Source organism: Mya arenaria, chromosome 13 (assembly GCF_026914265.1).
Source record: "Mya arenaria isolate MELC-2E11 chromosome 13, ASM2691426v1".
Taxonomy (NCBI): domain Eukaryota; kingdom Metazoa; phylum Mollusca; class Bivalvia; order Myida; family Myidae; genus Mya; species Mya arenaria.
The window spans coordinates 8,697,234-8,711,682 of record NC_069134.1 but is presented as its reverse complement, the minus strand read 5'-3'; the positions used below and the strand labels follow the sequence as shown (position 1 = coordinate 8,711,682).

Here is a 14,449-nt window from a genome sequence, read left to right as displayed (position 1 = left end):
TTGGGCATTTCTTAAAATGAGTACATGCATAACCGATATCATCATAGTGATTATGGTTGATTTCTTTCTTCTTTTATTGTCATAGACCATGAAATGTGTAAAGCTGTCATCACGTCACAATTCACTCATTTCGGCAAGGAAGTGAATGCTTGGAACACTGCAATTTCTTTTCTAAATGGGCGATTTTCCTACAATTGACTAGGCAGATGATGACTGGATGGCAAAACAAACATTTGAAAGGACAATCAGTTGACTGATTCCCGGCTGACCTCCTGGGTTATCATGGTGGACATCAAGACAGCCATTTTTCCTCCCATCATCAGTTGGTGATCGATGGCACTACCAGACATGCCCTGATGTGCCAGTCTTTACATTTGCATATTTTTACCATGCTAATTATATTTCAGGTCTTTGTTTTGCCGTTGACCGTTTGGACCATTAGAATAAATGAATTATGGGATGACACATGCTTTAGCGCTTCTTGTTTCCAGTTGTTACTCAAATCTCAAGGGTTCGGAGAAAAACACTTAAAGACCATGGTCTCCCCTAAACATGTGTTGAAAATTTGTTTTAACAGCTAAGGGTAATAAATGCTCAAATCAAATGACAGATAAAAATTCATCAGTTTTCTAAGAAATTGGGACATTATTCACACAGTGCAGTTAAGTCCTTTAATCTTGTCCATGTAACATTTTTCACAGCCACATTACAAGGCCTTGAACATGGTTTTGCTCATGTTGCCTTTGGGGTTGGGGGGAAAGTTTGGCTATTCTAGACACCCACTTTTTCTTTTCTTGAGAAAGCCTGTGAATGGGAAAGAATATCTCTGAACACCGTGACTCATCAACTGTCTCTCTGGTGACCCTATCTTCCATATACAGACAGCAGCTCAATGTCCAATTTACATATGCTGACAAACTAATAGCCACTTCTATTACTCCGCTTCCAAAATGAAACTTCTACCAAAGCAGATCAAAATTTAACACAGATGTTTGACATGTAAGTTTACCAGAATTCTATTTATTGGTAGAATAAACTCAAACTATCAATGCATGGTATCTAACTTTTAGGGGGAAATGCATTTCATTTAAAATTAATTTTTAAGCCTAGAGTTTATTTAATACTCGAGTCTCTATCCATAAGTGATTAATTCTGTTGTGAAAGTAGGGTACGGGGACGTTTTTTCCAATCAAATTTCTTTTCAAGAGCTGTCTCTCTCAGATTGGTTCCTTATTTACTGATTTGCTAATCTCGGAAAAACACTTTTCGCCAATATAAATAATAGTTCAAGGCTTCTTAGAGAAGAAAATAACTGTCATTGGCTTAATCAGCATCGTAAGCTGCCTTTCTGAATCTGACAGATGCTTCATTTTATCAGACACATCCTAATAAAGTTCCATTTTTTTTTCTGTTGATTAGATTAGAAGTCCATAAAATCGAACATAATATGACAGAAAACTGGAAAAATATGTAACAATAAAAAGGTGATATATAATCACTTACTGTCGACAGGATAAACTTCTAATGATGCATTTGCCCGAGCCTCCCCGATGCTATTTTTGGCAACGCAGGTGAAATATGTATCATCTCGTTTTGATTTTGCAATGGCGACCCGTAGAACAGTGCCATATGGCATGGAGAATACGTCATATCTGCGGCGACTCATCGGGTTGATGGATTTTCCCTCCTTCTCCCAGTGAAATGCAGGGGCTGGGTGACCAGAGGCCTTGCAGAAAAAAATCACGATCTGATTCTCCGCAACCTTCATGTTCTTCGGAGCGTTTGTAATACGTGGTGCAGCTGAAATGAGAAGAAAATGTAGCATAAGCTAAATGTATTAAAAATATTGAAAAAATAACAAGCCACCAAAGAATGGTTACCACAGTGACAACATAGAACCAAGGTCACCCAGCTGGAGTTCAAGGTCATGGTTACAAAAGCTGCTCCCTGGGTACTGAAAGGAAACAACACCTGTCATTACAGCATCATTTTTTGTCCTTGTGAATCATATCTCTGTATTCATTTATTTCCGTAGAGATTTTGTTACTATTTTCTGTAACTTGTTAAAAATGTATTTAAGTAACTTTATAGTTACTCAAACTGTACATTATAGTCAAGTCATTTAGAAATATAAAATTACAGATCATTGGTGGGTGTTTTTCCTTTTAACTCTTTGTGTTTTTATTTCATAAGAATTCTTGCAGGTGTGGGAATTTTTTGCTACTAAAATAAAGCTGTCACCTAATTTTTTTTACAAAGCCTTAAAGTCATTTCCTTGTGTGGTAAATTTTACAACATGAATATAAAGGAAAGAAAATATAATTTAAATGTTAAAATACATAAAATTGTACGTTCAAGCCCACCTAAGGCTCTTGACTACTGTCTTTATTTATAAAAATTCTGGATAATTGAGATTTAAAAAATGATATATAACATTAAAGCGAAATTATCTGAGAACTATTTCCGGTTCATCTTTTGTAAGTATTAAAAAGAATGAGCCCTAGATGGGCTCTCAAACATAAATTCAACTGATTCAAAATATCCTGAGCAAATTAAAGGTGCACTTTATTCTGGAATCAAGTTGTTTTACTTGATGTTTTTTTTATAAATATTTGTATTTTCCTTTTTTGCATAAAAACATAACATAAGCAAGGAACCAAAAGGGGGGAAATGGTAATTTTAAAGTCTGCCAAAAGTTCATTGTAAACAAAATTCATAAAATTTCAAAGAAAAACAATGTGCGTATGATGTATAATACTTTTTGACACCAATTACTTACGATCTTCAGAACCATGGTAGTCGAAAAATTCAAATTCTGAATCAGCTGACATTGAATGATTGCCTGGAATTCAAAATAGGATTCCTAAATCTGTTTTTATGGTAACAACATATACTTTTTTACATTAGTGTCTTAAATTTTATGTAATACGAGGTGATTATTATTAGTTGGAACCGACAAAGAATGAGAAATAGCGAACAACAAGTTTTACTAGAAGTGACACGAGTGAAGTTGTCAGGGTTCTGAAGTTACTTACGGGTCAACTGATCGAAGTAGTCGAAAAATTCAAATTCAACAGACTGAGATGATTCAGCAGTATTGTTTCCTGTGACAAGAAAAATCAACATAAGCTCTTTGCTACATTACGACCCTTTACCGGTCTCAACAAACTAAACCAGTAAAACTCAAGAAAGGGGCAAAGGCATCAACACTGACCTTGACTTGGAATCAAAAATACTTGAAAACAACAAGAAGTTAGCCTTCTGGGTTAAAAACAAAAGAGGAGATTTTGTCACATGGTGAATTGTTTAATGTGTGATCTCTGCTTTTACGCCTTGCCTGATTTTTACACCTCTTGAATGTTCTGAAAGTATTTCTTGGCATAAAAGCCTTGAATAATGTGGTTGCTATAGGAAAACTAGAAGGATGTCAAAAAAATAATCGATCTTAGATTAGTGCACATGAATACCTTCAAAACATTGAAGAGATGGGGGCCATTTCTATAAAGGACTTTAGTGGAACCTTCAATAATCGTCAATATGTACAGGTCGTCACAAACAGCAAAACCATAAATTTATTTTTATTTTTTCCAATCTGTGTTTTTATACTGGCTAATGTTCAAATCACACAAATATGTAGAAAAATAACGAAAATATGACACTAGTAGATAACTTCAGATTACGACTAAAGGCAACTAAGATCCTTTTTGAAATGGCCCCCAGATTAACATAACAAAAAAACACAATTTAACATAACAAAAACATAAAATGTGCTGCGATTTACAATTATTCAGAATACATTTTCATTAGACTGAAACCCTTATCTTTCAGAGAAGTCACTTTAAAACAATCCAATTTTGTTTTCTAATACAAATCACTGATGATTGTGAATAATAATAATGGCCACTATTATAATGCCATGATAATGCCAATAAAATAATACTTAAAATATTGTTTTCAATGTGTAAAAAGAATACATACTGTAAAAACATGAGGACAAGAGTAAGTGTCTCCTATTGCTAAGCCCAACCCTTTCCATACATGCACCAAGTTGGACTCACACCCAAAAAGCACGTAACAGTGACATTACATCAACTAATACAGATCATTTCTCCGATTGCTAATCTCCATGGTATTAAAATTTCAAGAATATGCAAACTTTCCTATTTTTAACTTAACCATACAGAGTGTGTTTCTTGGGTCAAGCTCTTGTAATGTTGTCATTTATCATTACGTCATACATTGCCAGGAACATAAAATAGCGACTGTAAAGCAAACTGCAATGAGTTGTCAGTGTCTGATATAAGAAGAATCCTAAATGTTAATATTGCAAGGAACTTCCAGACATATACTAATTTAATTGTCACCTAGGTGAAATTAAGTCTGGTAGCTTAGCTGTTCTAACATTTACTTGAACATAAGATTATTCAACAATTCCAAAATTGTCTTCAGAATGTGTCACTGCAAAATATACAATATAATGATTATTTTATGTTCATATTTACAACTTGTGAGACACACCCTAGAAAGTACCTTAATGATACGTCCTCATTTAAGTGACCAACATTATACTTCACCGTGTCCTCATCTAAGTGACCAACATTAAACTTCACCGTGTCCTCATCTAAGTGACCATCATTATACTTCACCGTGTCCTCATCTAAGTGACCATCATTAAACTTCACCGTGTCCTCATCTAAGTGACCAACATTATACTTCACCGTGTCCTCATCTAAGTGACCAACATTACACTTCACCGTGTCCTCATCTAAGTGACCAACATTATACTTCACCGTGTCCTCATCTAAGTGACCAACATTATACTTCACCGTGTCCCCATCTTAGTGACCAACATTATACTTCACCGTGTCCCCATCTAAGTGACCAACATTATACTTCACCGTGTCCCCATCTAAGTGACCATCATTATACTTCACCGTGTCCCCATCTAAGTGACCATCATTAAACTTCACTGTGTCCCCATCTAAGTGACCATCATTATACTTCACTGTGTCCGCATCTAAGTGACCATCATTAAACTTCACTGTGTCCTCATCTAAGTGACCATCATTCAACTTCACCGTGTCCTCATCTAAGTGACCATCATTAAACTTCACCGTGTCCCCATCTAAGTGACCATCATTAAACTTCACCGTGTCCCCATCTAAGTGACCATCATTATACTTCACTGTATCCTCATCTAGTAATCTATTTCATTGTGACCAACATTAAATAAGATCGTGTTCTTATTTGGTGACCAATATATTACATTATAATTATTGTGTTCTTATTAAGTGACCAACATATTATATTGTGTTCTTATTTTGTGACCTTGTGTCTTAATTGAGTGACTAATATTACATGATTTTATACTTCTATAAATGTGTCCCTTCTTTTTATATGTAAAGTCGATCAGTAATTATATCTGTGCATTTTAATAAAAATTCAGTTTTATGATGACAGCAGTCCATGTCATGTTTTTAGTCAATCAAGACCTCGACAAAAATATGATATAGACCAATATGACATCAGCTCGCGATTTTCACTACAGTGAGAACTTGTCACAAGTAAACGTATTTTCTTCATTCAATAAACACATCAGAAGCGCTTTAAAAAAATATTGAATGGCTATATAAAATTGTGTCCTTAAATCAAGTTGAGGCTCCATAAGCTTGTCCTTGCACAGCGGCATTATGTAAGATCCAGGATTACATTATGTTTTCAATGATTTGATTAGTATAAAACAAACAAAATTGTTAATTAGGAAAGAAAAAACAATGGAAAGCAGCAAGCAGATGAAATGATGTACATGACAATTTGAAGTCTCATTAATTAAAACAGACACTGTCACTTTGCCCTTCATAGCCCACCATTTCAGCCGGAAAAGCAGGGGAAAACCTCCATGTTGCCTTCCCAGGATGAATGGCTAATTTGCATGAAAAGGAAATGCTGGCATGCTTTTTGTTTACAGTCAGCTAATTGAACATCTAAAATCAATAAAACCAGCTACTGTGCGATTTGAAAGTGAAGCAAGAGTTGAAAAAAACTTGTTAATTTCTTGCACTCGACATGCGCTGTGATCAGACAATTGAACTGTTGGAAGATCTCAATACAAACAGAGTTCACATCAATCTAATGAGAAGCGACATATCATCATGTGCATAATATAGAATCAAACAAATTCTTTCACAGCCTGACAATGGTTCAATGCCAATCCTCTGCTGGGAATCGACTCAGTGATCGACCCATATATCGACTGCACTAAAAATACTGCATTCTTAAAAATGAAATAAAGTTTTTATTACTTCCATAAATCACCACAAAAATGGTGAAAATCATTCATCAAGAACTTCCTATCCCATTACTAAGTTCCATGAGAGAGAGAGAGAGAGAGAGAGAGAGAGAGAGAGAGAGAGAGAGAGAAAATAAAACACACTAAAAAGGTAAAGAAAGCCAAATTTGTCCAAAAATCATGGTTGGGCATAATTCACAATACACAGTGGTAAGAGTAGGGCTTGATAAAATTTTAAATAGCTCTTGTCAAATAGATATTGTCATAATTAACAAATTATGACAATATCAAGGATCATTACGAAATCTTTTGAGTACACAAAACAATTTGAAACCAAGCACAAGAATGCTGGATTGATTTTTTGTAAAATATCGTGTATAATTTTACCAGACTGAAGATGTCATTTAACCAAGACAAAACTCACCTCACAAGACCAGAGGAAAGAAGAATTCAATATTGTATCATCACATTTCCTCCAATATCAAACAAAATGAAAGCTCTGCCTTGACTAATAGATTGATCTATTGTCTTAACTACTGGAAACGTCATCAATAAAATGAGAGCCATAAGATTAGGATGCGGCTCTCATCTACATATAGATGAATACGAAAAGTCACAATAGTTCGTGCTGTGCAGTCTTTGTCTCATATGTGTCTAAAGTAGAAAACAAGTGCACAAATCTTTGTATAAAGTAGAAAACAAGAGCAAAGTCTTTGTCTCATATAATTCTGTGTCTGAAGTAGAATACTACAACAGTCTTTGCCTCATATATGTGTCCGAAGTAGAAAACAAGAGCAAAGTCTTTGTCTCATATAATTATGTGTCTGAAGTAGAATACTACAACAGTCTTTTTCTCATATATGTGCCTGAAGTAGGAAACAAGAGCAATTTTAAAGTCATTGTCTCATATATGTGTCCGAAGTAGAAAACTAAAGCATTGTCTTTGTCTCATATATGTGCCTGAAGAAGAAAACTAAAGCATTGTCTTTGTCTCATATATGTGTCCGAAGTAGAAAACAAGAGCACAGTTTTTGTTTTATATATGTGTCAGAAATAGAAAACAACAGCACAGTCTTTGTCTCATATATGTGTTTAAAGAAGAAAAATACAGCACAGTTTTTGTCTTATGTATGTGTCTGAAGTAGAAAATAACAGCATAGTCTTTGTCTCATATATGTTTTCGAAGTAGAAAACAAGAGCACAGTCTTTGTCTCATATATGTGTCTGAAGTAGAAAACAAGAGCACAGTCTTTGTCTCATATATGTTTTCGAAGTAGAAAACAAGAGCACAGTCTTTGTCTCATATATGTTTTCGAAGTAGAAAACTACAGCACAGTCTTTGTCTCATATATGTGTCTGAAGTAGAAAACAAGAGCACAGTCTTTGTCTCATATATGTTTTCGAAGTAGAAAACAAGAGCACAGTCTTTGTCTCATATATGTTTTCGAAGTAGAAAACTACAGCACAGTCTTTGTCTCATATATGTTTTCGAAGTAGAATACAAGAGCACAGTCTTTGTCTCATACGTATATGTGTCTGAAGTAGAAAACAAGAGCACAGTCTTTGTCTCATATATGTGCCTGAAGTAGAAAACTACAGCAAGTCTTTGTCTCATATATGTGTCCGAAGTAGAAAACAAGAGCACAGTTTTTGTTTTATATATGTGTCCGAAGTAGAAAACAAGAGCACAGTCTTTGTCTCATATATGTGCCTGAAGTAGAAAACTACAGCAAGTCTTTGTCTCATATATGTGTCCGAAGTAGAAAACAAGAGCACAGTTTTTGTTTTATATATGTGTCCGAAGTAGAAAACAAGAGCACAGTCTTTGTCTCATATATACATGTTTTCGAAGTAGAAAACAAGAGCACAGTCTTTGTCTCATATATGTTTTCGAAGTAGAAAACAACAGCACAGTCTTTGTCTCACACGTATATGTGTCCGAAAAAGAAAACAAGAGCACTGTCTTTGTCTCATATATGTGTCTGAAGTAGAAAACAAGAGCACACTCTTTGTCTCATATATGTGTCCGAAGTAGAAAACAACAGTACAGTCTTTGTCTCATAAATGTTTTCGAAGTAGAAAACAAGAGCACAGTCTTTGTCTCATATATGTTTTCGAAGTAGAAAACAAGAGCACAGTCTTTGTCTCATATATGTTTTCGAAGTAGAAAACTACAGCATAGTCTTTGTCTCATATATGTTTTCGAAGTAGAAAACAAGAGCACACTCTTTGTCTCATATGTTTTCGAAGTAGAAAACAACAGCACAGTCTTTGTCTCACACGTATATGTGTCCGAAAAAGAAAACAAGAGCACTGTCTTTGTCTCATATGTGTTTAAAGTAGGAAACTATAGCACAGTCTTTGTCTCATATATGTGTCTGAAGTAGAAAACTACAGCATAGTCTTTGTATCATATGTGTACGAAGTAGAAAACAAGAGCATGTGCTAGTGGATGACAATGCTCATCATTTTTCTCATTGATCAAGATATAGCACAATTCAAAAAGCATATTGCCAGGGGGTTTGGACTTGTTTTACATATGCACATTGTCATTGTTAACATGTGTATCAAGTTCCAGGTTATATCTTAAATGGTTACAAGTTATGGCCATCGTATTGTTTTGGTTGCTGCTACCAGCACTCAATTTAAAGCAATGCTTTATTTTTATTTCCCAAAATATTTCTGATCTGACCCTAGGGAATTACCAAATTTGCTGCATGCAGATGCCAATGTAAAACTTCAAATCCCAGAAGTGCTTCTTCAAAGCAAGGCAGTCACTGTGAATGTTAAAATTTCTTAAAATAATTGAATTTATATATGTATAAAAAGTCATCTTGTCTTGACATTTTCCCATTTTCAATAGATTGTTAAATTTTAAGTAAGAATTGACTTTGTGGAGGCATTGTTTTTGTAAAGCCTCCTGGGAATAATTCACTCTGTTTCTTCTGCAAAGTATCTTCTTGTCCAATTTCCATGCTGGGTGACATATTTCAGTCATTAAAATTCAATTATACTTCCACCCTGGGGACATTTTTTGGAGCGGAATTTCTTTTAAAAAGTTGTTTGTGTTATTGATAAAATCTAAAAAAGGTTAAAAAAAGAAGAAGAGACTTTATAAGCATCACCAAGTAGTACTAGAGAAAGGGGTGAAATCAAGTCACAGGTAACAATGTTCAGAGCAGCCCCTCAATCATTTTTAAGATGGTCAAAAAAGGTTTTCAAAAGTATACAAGGGCACCACTAGCTTTGTTATTATAGAATAACAACAACAAAAACATTTTTTGCTGCATTTCAACATTCTATTTTTTACTCTATTTCATTATGTTGGGTCCCAGAGATTCTACATTCAGCCCGTGGCCAAACTGCAGCAGTTCTCCCAGCAAAAAGTGGTACATTTTCCAATCAAATCTGACTCTGTGATGTCCTTAGGGCCCCAGAATTGCAACAACGCATGAAATTCCAGATATATTGAGCATTGTCATCCTATCTTTTATTTATTAAAGCTTCTGAGTCTTCCATATATTTCCACAATTATTGATTTGACGGCCAGATAAACTCAGTCATAATAGAATTTTGCTCTTTGATGAACAATAGTTTTAAGATGAAAGATGATTATAAAGCTCAGAAGTGTGAACCAGAGAGAGAAAAAATCCAATGATTTTTCATTTATGAATTAAATAAATAATACTTCTTTAAGCAATATGAGACATTCCAATTGAGTTGACAATAATGCACAGGAGCGGGTGTTTGAGACTGCACGCACTGGTGATGCAATGCCGCCTATCCTGAAAGTCACTGAAGATCATTTTATGTGACAGTTAATGCTTTCTTCTGGTGGGGTTGGAAACTTGAATGCATCTCCAGGCAAAACTAGGGAGTGACAAACAAACAACAACATTATGATCTACAGTGTTACAGATAAGATGTTCGATGAAATTGAGTTTTATCACAAAAGAGTACTTCAAGTTTCTGTTAACCCATCATTTTTCCAAGAGTGCGTGTGGGTCATGCCCTACCCTTTTCCAGGAGTGCATGTGGGTCATGCCCAACCCTTTCGAGGAGTGCAGGTGGGTCATGCCCAACCCATTCGAGGAGTGCAGAAGGGTCATGCCCTACCCTTTTCCAGGAGTACAGGTGGGTCATGCCCTACCCTTTTCCAGGAGTGCATGTGGGTCATGCCCAACCCTTTCGAGGAGTGCAGGTGGGTCATGCCCTACCCTTTTCCAGGAGTACAGGTGGGTCATGCCCTACCCTTTTCCAGGAGTGCATGTGGGTCATACCCAACCCTTTCGAGGAGTGCAGATGGGTCATGCCCTACCCTTTTCCAGGAGTACCGGTGGGTCATGCCCTACCCTTTTCCAGAGTGCATGTGGGTCATGCCCAACCCTTTCGAGGAGTGCAGATGGGTCATACCCTACCCTTTTCCAGGAGTACAGGTGGGTTATGCCCTACCCTTTTCCAGGAGTACAGGTGGGTCATGCCCTACCCTTTTCCATGACTGCAGGCGAGGAATGCTCTACCCTTTTCCATAACTGCAGGTGGGTCATGCCCTACCCTTTTCCATGACTGCAGGCGAGGAATGCTCTACCCTTTTCCATAACTGCAGGTGGGTCATGCCCTACCCTTTTCCAGGAGTTCAGATGGGTCATGCCCTATCTGTTTCCAGGAGTGCTGGTGGATCATGCTCTGCCCTTTTCCAGGACTGCAGGTGGGTCATGCCCTACACTTTTCCATGATACAGGCAAGGAATGCTCTACCCTTTTCAATGACTGCATGCGATACACTCCCTTCTTGTTTCCAAAAGTGGAGGTGCAGCAAGGGAAGAAAAGGGTGCTTTACAATGATTTGTAACCTCTTCCAAAACATAGGGACAAAAAGACTCAGAAGGCAGTTTAATAGAACCTTAACATTTCATAACTTTCTATAAGGTCAAGATGCAATAGAGAAATAAATACCATTAAATCTTCCTAACATTTCATTAATATCAGGTTCCAAACTTTATAGCCTTGTGTTATAATATTGATCAGAACAAATTGAATTTCTTCCTAATGAAGGCTTTTTAAACAATTTATAATAAATCACCATCTTGCTCTAATTTTACAACTCTTTTGCAATTAAAATGCAATTACTGAACATGATTCATGAAATGTCAGACTGTAATTTATTCTTTCATTAAACAAATCTTGTCTGGAAGAGTTCTCTTCTGCATAGTCCATAACTTTATGTGTTGAAATTCTGAAAAAATCTTGAGTGGTGTTCTGAGCAGATTGTGTATAATTTGCAGCTCATGAATACATACTTGTATAATTGACTTGGAAAATTAAGAAATCTGTATAAAGCATAAAGCTCCTTGCAATCTCTGAGAAACAAGGACTGTGCATGAGGATGCCATCATTCAGCTTGTCTCTATCTGTCAGTCTCTGTATGTTAGTTTATCAAGAAGTAATGCGTCTCCTTTATAATACCGCCAGATGCACAAAGCATACTTGTGCAGTTGGTTACATCTGGCTGTAACATAAATGACTCATGGTGCGGACAATCTCCCGTCACTGGTATCCAATATGTACAGAGATGCGTTGATACTGCCTGACGTTAACCGAGTCTCCTTTTTTATAGCAACATGGTTGCATGAGCCCCTCTGCAGAAACCTGGGGTTTGATCCCCACCAGAAGCACATATCTGCTCTATTTGCCTTATTTTAATGTCCTGAAGGTCAACAATTGCTTGACAAAGATGGTGGAAATAAAAGCTTTGATAATACTAATCATCATTTTTTCAGTCACTAACACAAAGACCTTTAATATTTAGAAAGGTCTTCACTGATGCATTCCGTGGCAGCCAGCATGACAAACTCAATTAAACATGCTTCCAGCAAATAATTACTTTTTATTGCTCAACTGAGAAGAAATGTCCCATAATAATTACTGGCATATAATGCTATAAAACAGCCATGTGTACAGCATAAAACATAAATTGCACAAAAACTATATTTCTTTCAATAAACTGATGTAGATTTGAAATATCTAATAATCTCATAGCAAAGCTGAAATGACATATTAATAGATGTTTTTTTTATACACCAATTACTTTTTTTCTTTACATTACTTATATTTATTGACAAAATTTCATTTTTTATCATTTATGTTTTCTGCATGCAATTAGTATACATTGAACTGTACTGTTACTTCTATAAGATTAACCCAACAAAACAAATTAATCAATATCAGAATTTTAACCATCTCAGCAAATTCAACTAATAGTTACAGGCATTTTCATCAGGCATTTGTGAATCCCCTATTATTGTCAACAGCATGCTTTTTTCCATCAGGGCGCACAGCGCACATAAAAGAGAAGGGCAATGAAGACGTCCAAATCCGCTGCAGCCTCGTCTTTTGTATCAAAATCTTTCCAGAACAAAAGATTTGCACAAAATGTGCACACCAAATACAAAGAATCTTGGCCCAAGTTTTAGCTGCATTCTATTGAAATCTGTTGACATCTTGCTTGCACAAGTACCAATTTTAAACACTTAATGGCTGTGTGCATAGCTGCACACCACCTCAGACCCAACCTCTTCCTAGTCCCGTTATTCAATGCAGCCATTGTTGCGGTGTTTTAATTTTCTCATTGTTGTAGAGGTGACATTATGCACCTCAGGTGCACATTTACAGCTATTAGTGTTTCTAAGTGACAATCAGCTCACCCCCTTAAAATGCTGCGGGCTCTTTCGAACAATGCAGCCCAGTCATAAAATACCACTGCCGCAACAAAACCGATTCTAATTTTTGCATATTAATTAGAAATATAAACAGAGGAATGGCACACTAATGCCACCCTAATGTCACAATAATTGTCAAGCTTTTCCATTTATTTTAAAAGAAATCTTTCAAAGACAATGCAATGAAGTTCTTAATTCAATCAGAATTTTTTTAAAAGGACCTGAGGGCTAATATTCAAAAACATCTGAAATAACTAACAGACTCCATAATGTGAATTCTTAAATGTTACATTATATTTTATATAAATATTTTCAACAAAACATGTGTAAATAACAGTAGAACCAGTTATTACACTATGCATCAGATACACAAAAAGTACCATAATGCTCATCTAGTAGCAATTATTTAAGTCCCCAATAAAATTAAAATTTGCAGTCTAGCATCTCAACCTCAGACACAAGACATTAGTGAATACAGGGCACAGTAGCTGTATGTTGTTTGTAAACTGTAATGATTTCTTTTTCCTTGCTCTCTCATTCTGTCCTTTGCCGTTTTTGTAAATATCGCAAATTGCAATGCATTATCTAGCGATTTGATCAGACTCTAGGAAAAACAAAGCTGCTGGATATTTGCATCTCATTTGCATCGGCATTTGTTTGTCATTCCAGAATTCAATATCTCCTAATCCTGCACCCTATCAGTTTCGATGACACAACTTCTCCGAGGTTAAAACTTTCAACTGTGTGTGATCATGCCTCCATTTCTGGAGAATACAGTTCCCATACAATACAGTCTGTCCCCAGTGTACACATACAATACAGTCTGTCCCCAGAGTACACATACAATACAGTCTGTCCCCAGAGTACACATACAATACAGTCTGTCCCCAGTGTACACATACAATACAGTCTGTCCCCAGTGTACACATACAATACAGTCTGTCCCCAGAGTACACATACAATACAGTCTGTCCCCAGTGTACACATACAATACAGTCTGTCCCCAGAGTACACATACAATATACAGTCTGTCCCCAGTGTACACATACAATACAGTCTGATGCATTTTATTCATTTAGCAAGTTTTTTAAGATATAAAATTCAAATCCACCTTGAAAGAAAGATATTTTACAGCTGCTGATATATGCATGTACTTAAAGCAGCTTGGTTTTTTATAATAATTTGGTTTTTGACTTATAATGTAGTACCTCTTAAACATTGATTGTGCATGTTCATTTAATAATTACCATGCAAAAGTATGACTATTACAGATATGACTTTATTCAAGAAGCAGCATGAAGTCATAATACATATATGGTTGTGACTTCAATGAAATACACTTGAAGTGACATTCTAGAAGTTCCCACACATAGCAAAACACTGAAATTAAACAGATTTATGAATTCATTGTATCAACACCACAGGTGTCTTGTCATAGGTTT

The 14,449-nt window shown here is 35.9% G+C and overlaps 1 protein-coding gene across 8 annotated transcripts in view; it reads right to left on the bottom strand.

Annotated features, from left to right (window-relative positions):
• LOC128214138 (receptor-type tyrosine-protein phosphatase delta-like) overlaps positions 1-14,449 on the bottom strand; it is a 174,921-nt gene that overhangs the window by 65,154 nt on the left and 95,318 nt on the right. For all 8 annotated transcript variants that reach the window (XM_052920421.1, XM_052920413.1, XM_052920418.1 and 5 more), the window contains one exon: positions 1,504-1,800. In XM_052920421.1, the coding sequence (XP_052776381.1) occupies positions 1,504-1,800 (297 nt within the window). The remainder of the gene's footprint in view (positions 1-1,503; positions 1,801-14,449) is intronic.